General features: G+C 35.6%; 2 protein-coding genes across 2 annotated transcripts; both read left to right on the top strand.

Annotated features, from left to right (window-relative positions):
• Positions 1-3,914: 3,914 nt before the first annotated feature.
• Positions 3,915-6,631, top strand: LOC129353333 (mucin-2-like; the record flags this gene model as incomplete). The annotated part of the gene is made up of 2 exons (XM_055022610.1): positions 3,915-5,781; positions 6,621-6,631. Coding segments are annotated over 2 exons (1,878 nt in total), but the record flags the coding sequence as incomplete, so codon positions are not given.
• Positions 5,600-12,143, top strand: LOC129353349 (protein HEG homolog 1-like). Its single transcript, XM_055022632.1, has 11 exons — positions 5,600-6,097; positions 6,228-6,347; positions 7,252-7,358; positions 7,540-7,601; positions 7,699-7,853; positions 8,223-8,351; positions 8,427-8,469; positions 8,555-8,592; positions 9,531-9,618; positions 9,820-10,081; positions 10,172-12,143. The coding sequence occupies exons 3-11, from the start codon at positions 7,302-7,304 to the stop codon at positions 10,325-10,327; spliced, it is 990 nt and encodes a 329-aa protein (XP_054878607.1). The 5' UTR covers positions 5,600-6,097; positions 6,228-6,347; positions 7,252-7,301; the 3' UTR covers positions 10,328-12,143.
• The last annotated feature ends 615 nt before the right edge of the window (positions 12,144-12,758 follow it).

The following is a 12,758-nucleotide window of genomic DNA, read 5'->3' as shown; positions in this document are numbered from 1 at the left end:
TTATTGTAGGTGATTGAGTAACTTCATGTAGTCCCACCCTGTTTTCCTTGTAACCAAATGTCTGTAATGATAAATAATCAGTGGGCTAAACTATCCTTCAATATTGAGACCTGTTACAAATACATTATAGTAAGCAATTCAGTGGTAATTTGTGAGTGTTTTCATAATGTTAGTGACTAAATCAATCTTAAAATTATTTCAGTGTTAACAGAGGACAGAGTAACAGCAATAAACAACTGACAAGGAGTGTAATCATTCATCCCTGACACCTTTGACCCATTGATAAATATTTCCATGACAAGCTTTAGTCAGTCCATAAAGAAAGCACCTGAATGTTTGACATGTTTATGTAGTACTTTGGTGTGTTTATACAATATCTCATTTCAGTTTTCTCCAATTTTATAGGGGAAATTACAGTTTAGTAATCGTGCAGAATGAGTGAGAATACAGCTGAGTCATCGGTTAAAGGACAAACCTCTACCACCAATGAATAAGATAAGACACATTTGGACACTTTAAGGAACAAAATGACAATAATTTATTTAAGCAACAAAAAAATAGCAAAATGAGGCAAAATAAAACTTTTCCACATTTTTTTCTTTTATATAAAACCTATAAGATTTTAACAAAAACCGCTGGTGTGTGTCTGTGTCTGGTGAAGTTTTGGTTTAAACATGTTTGCTTTTCATCCAATGAGTAGAAAATCCAGAATTTTTACTCAATTAAGAGTAGCAATACTGCATAATAAAATTACTCAAATCAAATAAAAAAGAGCACTGTACTAAAAACAGTCCTAAACGTAAATTTTCTTTTTTCGAAAAGTTGCTGAAGTAAATGTAATTGACTAAATGTGACTAATTATGTCTCAACTATAAGGTAAGCTACAACTCTCCATGGCAGTTACTGACTCTTAAAATCCTTTGTGGGGGAAAAATGTACTTTTAGGAGTAGTTTACTACACTAATAACTTAAATGATGTCATTAGGAAGCGCTGCTACTCTTTCTTCAGTAAAATTTCTAAATACTCTATTCACTGTCAGTAACTTTACAGACTCAAGAACAAGATTGCTTTAACCAAAACTGTGTGAGATACATACATAAGCAATGTTTATGGCTTGTTTTATAACTGATGGCTATATAATGTTTTTATGATGTAAAGCACTTTGAACTGCCTTGTTGCTGGAATAAGCGAGAAACAAACTTGACGAATACTGTGAAATTTGTACAAAGTTTTGTTGTTCTGTTATGTTCTCCCTGCTGAGCCTTCTGTGTCATTTGGACACATAAAGACAACAGTAAACACAAATATTGCCACTGAAAGTACCTTATCCTATTACAGCATATATTGAATTTACAATATCAAGTGCAGGTATCAGTTTAATAAGCTTTATATTGAAGAAATTTGACTCAGAAAAGTGTTCATTCGGCAAAGTTACCTATTTGTACTAATTTCCTAAACATCTGAATTTGCTAATTTTTGTCTGTGCTGCTGTGATGTCTTCTATCTTCCTGGTTTTAATGAAAACACCAGCCGCAGGATTCTGGATCAGCTGCAGGTGGAGGACTTATTTATTTTTTGTCACATTGATGCAGTAATCAATGAGACTAAAACTAAACATGTGAATGAGTTTCTCTAGATGTTACCAAGATGTTAGTCCTCTAATCCTGGAAATGATCTCCAGGTGGTAGAAGGTCGACTTTGTATCTGTCTTCATATGACTCTGAAGGTTCAGGTCAGAGTCCATCACTCAGGCCACATTTTGAGGCAGATCTGGAGTTTCTAGCTGTGCATTGACTCTAGATCGTTCCTCTTCAGGTCCGAAGACAATAACTTCAGTTTTGTTTCTGCTCAGCTGGAGAAAGTTATGGCACATCCACATTTTGATGTACACATTGATTTGATTTACTAATCGCCTTGTGACCAGTAAAACATTCACTTGTTCTTAAATCATGTGGCAAAAACAGTTTATGATGGAGCACAAATAAAAACCATTGCTTTTGAAAAAGATCTGGCTTTTGAGGTTTTGTTTGTTTGTTTTTTTAACACATTTAGTACCCTGCAATGCCCCAGGAGGTGTGGCCATAGCATGACAGTAAAGGTTGATTTCACATTCATCTCAGGCTTCTAATCTCTCAGGTATCATCCACTCATAGCTCGGACTGCTTTTAGTCTTTTTGTGGGATTTTAACCTTCGAGTTTATTTCTTTATTTTAATAATGGTTAAAACATTGACTGGCTTGTTGTTCATCCTTTGGCTTGTTGTAGCCACTGCTGGTAAGCATTAATGTTTTTATATACTATATTTCTATCATTTCGTTCAGAAGTAGTAGCAGCACCTTTTTTCTGTACTACTTTGATTCTTTATTTGTTTTTTGTCCTCGTTATATAATAACGATAATGTTTGGTCTTCCATTAATTAATGCAGAAATAGCTGTGGTCTATAAAGACTTATAGGGAGAAATGGAAAGAGCACAAGAAATAATAAAAGTACAATTACTTGGATGAAATACAAGTTGCCACTGTAAAACGTTAGTCAAGTTAAAGCTGAACTTTCATTTTAAGCGGAAGCTACTTAGAAAATATTTCATGAATGGAAAGTGCTGATTGTGGATTCCACAAAAGAGAATTAGAACACATTGATCTCCAACTGATTTAAATTTTGTCATTTTAACTCATAAATGGATCTAATTTTAATATAATTGAGTAAAATACATTACTGAAAACATGCTTAGGTGGAAGTAAAATTTCAGGTTTGCTTGAAGCTTTAGCAACAAATACAGACAAATTGTACTTAAATTTAGTTACATGAGTAAATGTAAAATGTTACTTTCTAGTCCTGTTTATAAGTGATACAGATGAAGGGACAGTTTAACAAATTAATTATATAATTTGGAAAATATTTAGATTATTTTGTACTAAAATAAACCTTGGTAACATAATGGACACAACCATGATAACTTTTTAAATAATTGCCTCAAACTGAGAGAAAAAGAAAAAATAAATCAAAATCCGAACGTCTGTTAGGATGAAAAATGAACAGTAAAAGTGGTTGTCATAATTACTTCAAATTTAGAGTTTAGGTTTAAGCAGACATTAGTTCATTAAAAATGACTAATGTTTGAAAATCAGAAAAGTTTTATTGTTTAAAGGCGATACAGCTTCTCTTGCTTTTCATTTAGTGACTTTTGGATTTTTGTTTCAAAAGTTATCGTCTATGTCACATGTTATTGCCAAAAGTACTGAGCTATAAACTTAGTTGTTGTGCAAGTTCACTATTTAGCTCCTAAATGATTCACCCGAAAGTGATTACCGTATCTTAGTTTATCAGTATTCAAACTGTCAATCATTAATCATGTATCTTTATTTAAACAGAAACACTTTTTAAATAATGGCTGACTCATAACCATATATACTTTTTTAGAATCTGGAAGCTAATATAATAAAATAGAAATAAATATCCTTTATTGTGTCACAGTAGAGAAATTCCAGCACAACAATGATCAGTGGTCAAAGCAAGTAGATTTGCCGAACACTGGAGTATAAAACAGTCAGAAACAAAATAAAATAAAACAATCGGTATAGTAAGGGTGAATTTTCAACATAAATACTGTTCAGTTATTATAAATTGTGTAATCTAGTACAAACTAACAACTGTGTAAGTTAAATTGAAAAAAACATACAAAATGTGCAGGTGTATTGAAAATGAAAAACAGGAAATTTACAGTAAGTGACAATAATAATATGCAAAAAAATATGGAGACCAGATTCAAGCAACTCTTTTATTTGAAATGAACAAAACTGTGTCAATGAATGAATGCTAACATAAGTATTACAACGACAGCAACGACAGAAGCTACATCAACAACAGAACCTCCTGTGTCTACCACAGCTGGATCAACACATTCCATGACATCAAAACCTCCAACATCTGGACCAACCACAGAAACTACAACAACTTCAACATCAACATCATCTGCACCAACCACAGAAACTACAACAGCTTCAACATCAACATCATCTGCACCAACCACAGAAACTACAACAGCTTCAACATCAACATCATCTGCACCAACCACAGAAACTACAACAACTTCAACATCAACATCATCTGCACCAACCACAGAAACTACAACAGCTTCAACATCAACATCATCTGCACCAACCACAGAAACTACAACAGCTTCAACATCAACATCATCTGCACCAACCACAAAACTACAACAGCTTCAACATCAACATCATCTGCACCAACCACAGAAACTACAACAGCTTCAACATCAACATCATCTGCACCAACCACAGAAACCACAACAGTTTCAACAACAAAACCTCTAACATCTGCACCAACCACAGAAACTACAACAGCTTCAACATCAACATCATCTGCACCAACCACAGAAACTACAACAGCTTCAACATCAACATCATCTGCACCAACCACAGAAAAACTACAACAGCTTCAACATCAACATCATCTGCACCAACCACAGAAACTACAACAGCTTCAACATCAACATCATCTGCACCAACCACAGAAACTACAACAGCTTCAACATCAACATCATCTGCACCAACCACAGAAACTACAACAGTTTCAACAACAAAACCTCCAACATCTGGACCAACCACAGAAACTACAACAGCTTCAACAACAAAACCTCCAACATCTGGACCAACCACAGACGCTACAACAGCTTCAACAACAAAACCTCCAACATCTGGACCAACCACAGAAACTACAACAGCTTCAACAACAAAACCTCCAACATCTGGACCAACCACAGAAACTACAACAGCTTCAACAACAAAACCTCCAACATCTGGACCAACCACAGAAACTACAACAGCTTCAACAACAAAACCTCCAACATCTGAACCAACCACAACAAAACCACCAACATCTGGACCAACTACAGAAGCTACAACAGCTTCAACAACAAAACCTCCAACATCTGGACCAACCACAGAAGCTACAACAGCTTCAACAACAAAACCACCAACATCTGGACCAACCACAGACGCTACAACAGCTTCAACAACAAAACCACCAACATCTGGACCAACCACAACAAAACCTCTGACATCTGGACCAACCACAGAAGCTACAACGGCTTCAACAACAAAACCTCCAACATCTGGACCAACCACAGAAGCTACAACAGCTTCAACAACAAAACCTCCAACATCTGGACCAACCACAGATGCTACAACAGCTTCAACAACAAAACCTCCAACATCTGGACCAACCACAGAAGCTACAACGGCTTCAACAACAAAACCTCCAACATCTGGACCAACCACAGAAGCTACAACAGCTTCAACAACAAAACCTCCAACATCTGGACCAACCACAACAAAACTCCAACATCTGGACCAACCACAGATGCTACAACAGTTCAACAACAAAACCTCCAACATCTGGACCAACCACAGAAGCTACAACAGCTTCAACAACAAAACCTCCAACATCTGGACCAACCACAGAAACTACAACAGCTTCAACAACAAAACCTCCAACATCTGGACCAACCACAGAAGCTACAACAGCTTCTGGACAACAAACTCCAAATCTGACCACCACACATACAACAACAACAGCTTCAACAACAAAACCTCCAACATCTGGACCAACCACAGAAGCTACAACGGCTTCAACAACAAAACCTCCAACATCTGGACCAACCACAGAAGCTACAACAGCTTCAACAACAAAACCTCCAACATCTGGACCAACCACAACAAAACCTCCAACATCTGGACCAACCACAGATGCTACAACAGTTTCAACAACAAAACCTCCAACATCTGGACCAACCACAGAAGCTACAACAGCTTCAACAACAAAACCTCCAACATCTGGACCAACCACAGAAACTACAACAGTTTCAACAACAAAACCTCCAACATCTGGACCAACCACAGAAACTACAACAGCTTCAACACCAATAAAACCTTCAACACCTACAACAGTGTCAACAGCTACTCTAGAAACAGAAACTCCACCAACGCAGGGTCCAAGTCTTTCACCAAGCACAGAATCTTTCTCAACAAATGCTTCCTCCACAGCACCACAACCTGGAACTACAGAACCTCCAAGTAATTCAATGTCTTTACAAATACATATAATATTTAGAAAGCACTACTTACATAAAATAAGTTACCTGTAATTTACCAAAATGATGAAGTTTTTTCATGGCATGTTCATCATTTTGTCATAATTATCAAGGTGCGTGTGCTTCAAACCCATGCTTCAGAGGAAGCACCTGTGAAGAGCGTGCTGGCCTGACTTACCTGTGCTTGTGCGTGGCTGGTGAATTTTATTATCAGGATCGAGGCTGTGACAAATGTGAGTATCTGAGTATAAAGGAACATGGGAATATGCTTATTTTTTTCTTTAGCTTAGTGTAGAAACCTGTGAAGCAAGACAGTATTGTACATTTTATTGCAGCGTGTCACCGAAGTGACGTGGGAACTCTGTCCATTAAAGCAATAGAATCAGGATTTTGGGTGAGAGTGGGAGGTTTGAGCTCTTTTAATTTGACTGTATGAATGGCCTTACTTCACTAAAGCAACGTTAAAGAAGTAATTATCTATCCCTTGTTTCTGTGTCTCTTTAAAGGACTCAAATAGAGGCATAAATTTAGAGCGTTCGTTGCTGCCCCCTGCTGATCATTGTTGGGATTTGTAAGGCGTTTCAAAGTGGACTTCCTCATTTAGATAAAAAGAAATATCAAAATAATGTTTTTTTATTTTCAAATACTGACTTCTACCTTGTTCTTTTTAAATGCTGGAAATATTCTTTCTTAAGAAAAAATATAATATCCATTTTTGTTTTTTTTTTTTGTTTTTTGTGGTATATACCTACAACACAATTTGCTGATTTATATTTTGTATGTGTAAAGAAACAATATAAACTCCAACCATTAATTATTTTGAATCCTAAAGTTCATATGTGTTTTTTCCCTTTCAGTGTTAATGTTTTTAACAGTACAGTTTGACATTAGATTTAGTAGCTGGTTTTCTAGCCATGATTTTATTTATTGAAATGACATCAGTAGTAGTAGTAATAGGATATATCAGTTTAATCGTAACTTAACCAGATTAATTGTAATATAACTGGTTTTTTATAGATATTTAATTGAAAAATGTGATATTGTGGTAAATTGTCATTTTAAAATTTAAATTACTTAAATGTTTGTGTGAGATTTTTGTGGAAGTTTCTGACAATAATCTTTTTTTTTCCCAAATAGCCAAGACTTTCCCACAAGCGCTGGTCTTGAAAAGAGCATATAATGACAAAATGGCCGACAAAACTTCACAAATATTTAAGGAGACTGCTAAAGACGTTACTGATGAGGTAAGCACCCATGTATCTTTCCCTGTATTTTATTTTAACCCAAAAATCGTACTTAAAAAAATATTGGGGCGTAATTCTGGTGTCACCTGTATTGCACTTAATATTAAATTAAAATATATTTTGTTCTTGTTCTTTACCTATACATAACAGTGTTCACTAAAATGTTATTTTTAATACACAGATTGACAAACAGTTCAGTGGTGAAAACAATGGATACATTTCATCTTTAGTGCTGGAGCTAAGGTGAATTTCAGAGTCAATTAGCGAATACTTACAGTGTGACGTAAACTAATCCACTTTTTAGTGCAATCTTCCTTAATTGTGACATTTTTCCACATAGGGAAAATAAAGCAAACACCAGGTCACTGACAAACAACGTTGAAGCATCAGTAGAAATATTCTACAAAGTAACTTCTGATATAACAGAAGAAACTGTACAAGAGACGATGGGAAAGGTTGCCTGTGACACCTGTCCACTGGCACAAAGTTCTGAAAGTGGGTTTTACACAAATATGTTCTTATTCTGAAGATTCCAGTCTAATTTATGTCTCTTTTATTCTACATACAATACATTAATTACAGTTATTTTGCAGAAAATGTGTTATATTAAACACAAACCATTTCTTCCACTAGAGTTTTGTCCTTTGGTTTCTTCTGTTACTAATTTATTTTAAACATTCTCAACATGAATGGCACCACAACATGCACAAAATATAGAAATGATGTCAGTGACAAATTTCATGATTTGTGTAATAATTTCATGTCTGAAGACGTTCTGAAGAATGCAGCTTTCAGGGATGTTCTTGATTATATGTGAAAGTTTTGTTTTCTGATCTCATCATCCTTTTTCTTTCCCATTTGAAGATAAAGACGCTTGCAATCCCACTGTTTGTGACACAACATCTTCAACCTGCAACCATACAAATGGACTTTTGACATGCAAGTGTAACTACGGCTACATTAACACAGGTTACACTGACAAATTATGCCTGGGTAAGGATATTTCATATCAACAGAGCTGAAATGTGTCACTGAGCATTGACTGTAGTGTAACTTTCTGCACTTTAGCATGTCCTGCTGGTGAGAAAGCTGAGGGCGACGCATGCAAACCGTAAGTCAATAGACTTACGAACTGGTTGGCGCAATGTTGTCTGCAAGTCCAACAGTTTTAAGTTAAATTATGCACTTTGTTTCAGATGTGACTTTGGCCGTATGGGTTTTAACTGTGAGGACGGTGAGTATACAGAAGTGACATTTAAGCATATTCATCAAGACGTTAATTTTTATGTCTTTAGGATATTGTCAAAATTCTGAATTGTATTGTCATCTAAAGAAACTGTTTGCAAAGCTGCACATTTTAGCTCATTCAAAATGCAGAATTCCTGCTTCATGCACAGAACAGATTCATTCAAAAATATTGAAGTTGCCCTTTAGAAGCTTGTTAATCCTCACAAGCCAGTTGTAGTCTACAAAATTGTTCTAACGCGTCACTGTATTTTCTGTTAAATTGACAGCAGCAGAATATTTTGCAAGTGCAACTCAGATTGGAAAAGCTGCTCTGGTTGGTGTGTCATGTAGAGTCGTGATCTGTGGTAGAGAGGGAGTGAGGCAGACGCTGAGGACCCAGGTTGGAGTGAATAAAAGATGATTTTAATGTAAAGTAATCCGAGATCCAGAAATCCAGGCAGCACAGAGAGAGCGGGAGGCTAAAGCTTCAAGCAAATGTTTCTAAACAAAAACAGTCAAATTTCAGAATTGGGCCACAGACACAGAGTAGCTGAGGAATATATTTCTAATAGGTGTTATAATGGGGGCACCACATGACTCAGGGCAGAGCCAGTCCTGACCTGGGGCTTTTTGCTGCTTTTCTTTTCCTTTTTTCTAGACGGTACTAGCTGTGCAAAGGTCACTGGGTCACAAAAACTTTTTTTTAAAAGTTACCAAACTAATATGAACACAAAACAAAAAATAAAAAGTAGTTTAATAGTTTTTCTTTGTTTGGGTTTTTTTTTTTTTTTTTTTACCCAAGTGAATATTCCCTCTAATAAAATGTCACTTTGAGAAATTTATATAATCAAATTTTCCATTTTAAGGTAAAATTCTTTCTAAAATTGCTTTGTGACCCTGTAAAGCCTGAGACTCATCATGGACGGCTTCTTTGTTGTGTGTTAGAAACGTTGTTGATCGTTGTGATCGTTGGCTCTGTCCTTGGATTCCTGATGATCGTTGGATTGATCGCTCAGCCATTTGTACTGAAAAAGTAAGTTTGGACCCTGTTCATTTAACACCTTAGAGACTTTTATAACCACCTTTGCCTTGTATGTTTTTTCTAAAGCTGCTCGGTGTGCAAGGTCATTTTAAAGTAAAGGTTTAGAAATTAATTGCAGATAACAATAGAAATCTAGCTACAAACACAACATAGGACAGAGACAGTTGCAGAACTCTGTTATTCTTTTTTCAGATTAAAGAACAAAGGCTCCAAGAGCAAAGAGGAAGACCTTTGGAAATCCAAACAAACCCCTTCCTTTGTCAAACCTCCACCGCCCTACAGCAGCAGCAATGAATTTTACACCTGGATCAAAGAGCCAGCAAACAGCCTGGCAAATTCTGGGTTCCCTCGAATCCCACGGGCAAATACCAGCAGCAACTGGGCTGGCAAGACCAACCTGGAGATGACTCCGACCAACAGCCGACAAAACTTGGTATCTTCAGGGAGAAACTCGGTAGGTATATTTCTGCATGAAGCGTCGCGTAAACAAACATCTGTTCTTTGTTCACTCACGAGTCCTTATATATTTTCTTCTCTACTGCAGCGATTCAACGACTACCAAGATGACATGTTTTCATTCTCCCAGAGTCGACCCAAAATCAACCCTTATGAAAAGCTCCAGTCCGGAAACAGCACATTCCCTCAGTACCGAACCACAAACCCTTACGCTCAGATCAGAGGCCAGCCAAACTTTTACTAAACTTTTACTTTAAATAAGAAGAGGAAAGCTGAATCGCTTCACAAATTCCTATAGTGGTGTTTTTCCCAAGTTAGTGCAATTCATTGGAACCCCCTGGTGTAAAATATGTAATAGAAGTGTAGAAATGAAATTATTTAGCAAGTAAGTCCAATAGTTTGTAATATTTATAGCAATGTTTGTGTTGGTTTTTGTCTTAGTCAGTTAATGGCTATATATCATGACATATCATGGCTATATATCATGACATGACATATGGCTATATATCATGGCTAAATGATAAAGCCATGATATTAATGGCTATATCAAGTGACATAGCCATTAACTGACAAGCTGCAAATCAGAGATTATCTAGTTATCTTCTCATTGGAATGTTTATATGCATAAAAGTTTATACTTAATAAAAATTATGTTCAATATATTATTTTAAAAAGGAACTTTAATCTTTTTTGTTGAATATAACTCTGAAATAACAGCAAGAAACACTTTTAAAAATTGAATAGATGAAGTTATGCATCAAGCCATTAAATAAACTATCACAACATTTACATAGGAGAAATGTTTGTCAATTCATTCAACCAAAATATTTATTATAAATCAAAAAATTCAGAAATTAAAATCCAGGTGTCCTTTGTAATTTTCTCCACCAGAGGGAGCTGCTCTACAGAAGTTGAAATCATTTAGTCTTTTGTGTTTTTATCTTTTTCATGTTTTTACTTCTTGCTTCTTTCATTTCCACTGTAAAGATTCACTGTCATTAGGGTACTTCACTCCTCTATTAGCAAACCAGTGCAAATTTTTCTTATAAAGACATCCATATGCAGCTGTATGGATTAGTGTCAGTAGTGTGCTTTAATGAATTTCATCAAGAATATCAATTTGGGAACAACAAACCTCATCATAATAAACTGTCAGTTACCACAGTATGCCATTATCCTGCCATGCATCTATCTGTTGCAATTTCAGTCTGGTGCAGGAGTTACGATGCCATTTTAGTCATTTTAATTTATTGTTGAAATTAATCTTTTTGCCATTTTATGATGTTTATTTCCTTTATCCAAATTATGTATTTTCAGAACCAACCGATACTCTGCCTACAGGAGAAAGCAGTACAAAAATTAAAACAGAATCTAATTAAAAAGCAAGATATTTAGATTGAAGACAAAGTTTTGTGCCTAAACTGGCTAAAGATACATTGAAGGTGTTTATAAGCTTGAAATTCCTTTTTCATGACAGCAGATGTCAGCAAAAGATTATAACCCAGCATTTAAGACTGGAACCAGCTTAACTGTCTCTTAAACAGACATGCATGTGTCAATACATTTAAAAATCCTTTCATAACCATGTTCTGGTGTATTTTGGCTAATATTACACATTTTTATGTTTTTTTGTGTAATATGACCGTTATTATTCAACTCAAGCTTTGTATCACAAGGATACGTTGTATGTTTGGGATTAAAATCAAATTAAATGAGAATGTTTGCAATAAGTCATTCAACAGATTTTAAAACAAAATTATATATGTGCTAAACAATGAAGTCGCGATGTTATTTTGTGCTTTGTGTTCACCTACAGAGGGCCATCAGATGACAAAGTTACATCCACTTTTAATGGCCCTTTTGCTGGCCATGAAAACTAGTTAGTTGAATCTTTATTTCACCAGGCAAAACATTAAGAACAGTTTCTTATTTACAATGTGGCTGAATGTGCTAAACACATAAAAGGAGATGGGGAAGAGGACAACATTTACCAACAATGTGTTGTAAATCTTTGTATGTAAAACAGGGGAATTGATAATAAATCGAATGTTGGAATGATAGATTATATCCCATTTTTTGAGACTTCCTTTGATCAATTTTGTCATTAGTATCAAATAAAGGAATCATAGATATTTTACCAATGAGGGTGTCCTTTGGAAACAAAAAAACAAAGTATTCAATTACTACTGCACTCTGACAGGTATTGTAGTTTTAAAGCCACAACAAAATCAATCCCAAGGCTGATTAGTATTTTTATTAAAATAGAATGATAAACTGAATCAATAGCTTTTGCTGAATCAATGAAAATTGCAGCACGATGCTGACCAGAGTCCAGAGCAGAGATTGTGTCACCTAAATCATTTAGTGCAGCCGTTTTGACACGTTTATGACCAGAATGGAAACCGTGACTGTGCAAGAGGTAATTGGCCTTAAGATAGCAAGTTAACTGTTTATAAATAAGTCTGACCAGAACTGTAGAGGCACAAGGTGAAGAAGTGGAAATCAGCTTGCAGCTGTTCAGGTCAGACGGTGTTTGAAGCCTAATGGGTTTCTAGTCGGTTGGTATTTTGCTTGTATAGATAAATAGGGCGACGGTCACTGAAAGCTCCCTGAATTAAACATTTAGGGGTAAAGTAGAACTTAAATAATATAATAATATTGAATATCTGCAATTT

This window comes from Poeciliopsis prolifica, unplaced genomic scaffold, assembly GCF_027474105.1.
Source record: "Poeciliopsis prolifica strain line A6 unplaced genomic scaffold, Auburn_PproV2 SCAFFOLD088, whole genome shotgun sequence".
Lineage (NCBI taxonomy): Eukaryota > Metazoa > Chordata > Actinopteri > Cyprinodontiformes > Poeciliidae > Poeciliopsis > Poeciliopsis prolifica.
Note: the sequence above shows the minus strand (reverse complement) of the source record. Positions and strands in the feature narration are given on the sequence as shown.

What these genes read in the sequence shown, in the direction of transcription:
- LOC129353349 (XM_055022632.1), top strand. Translation starts at nt 7,302, where the DNA reads ATGGCCGACAAAACTTCACAAATATTTAAGGAGACTGCTAAAGACGTT. An exon ending in CTAAAGACGTTACTGATGAG is followed by an intron (nt 7,359 to 7,539) that starts GTAAGCACCCAT and finishes TTTAATACACAG; the next exon opens with ATTGACAAACAGTTCAGTGG. An exon ending in GGGTTTTAACTGTGAGGACG is followed by an intron (nt 8,593 to 9,530) that starts GTGAGTATACAG and finishes GTTGTGTGTTAG; the next exon opens with AAACGTTGTTGATCGTTGTG.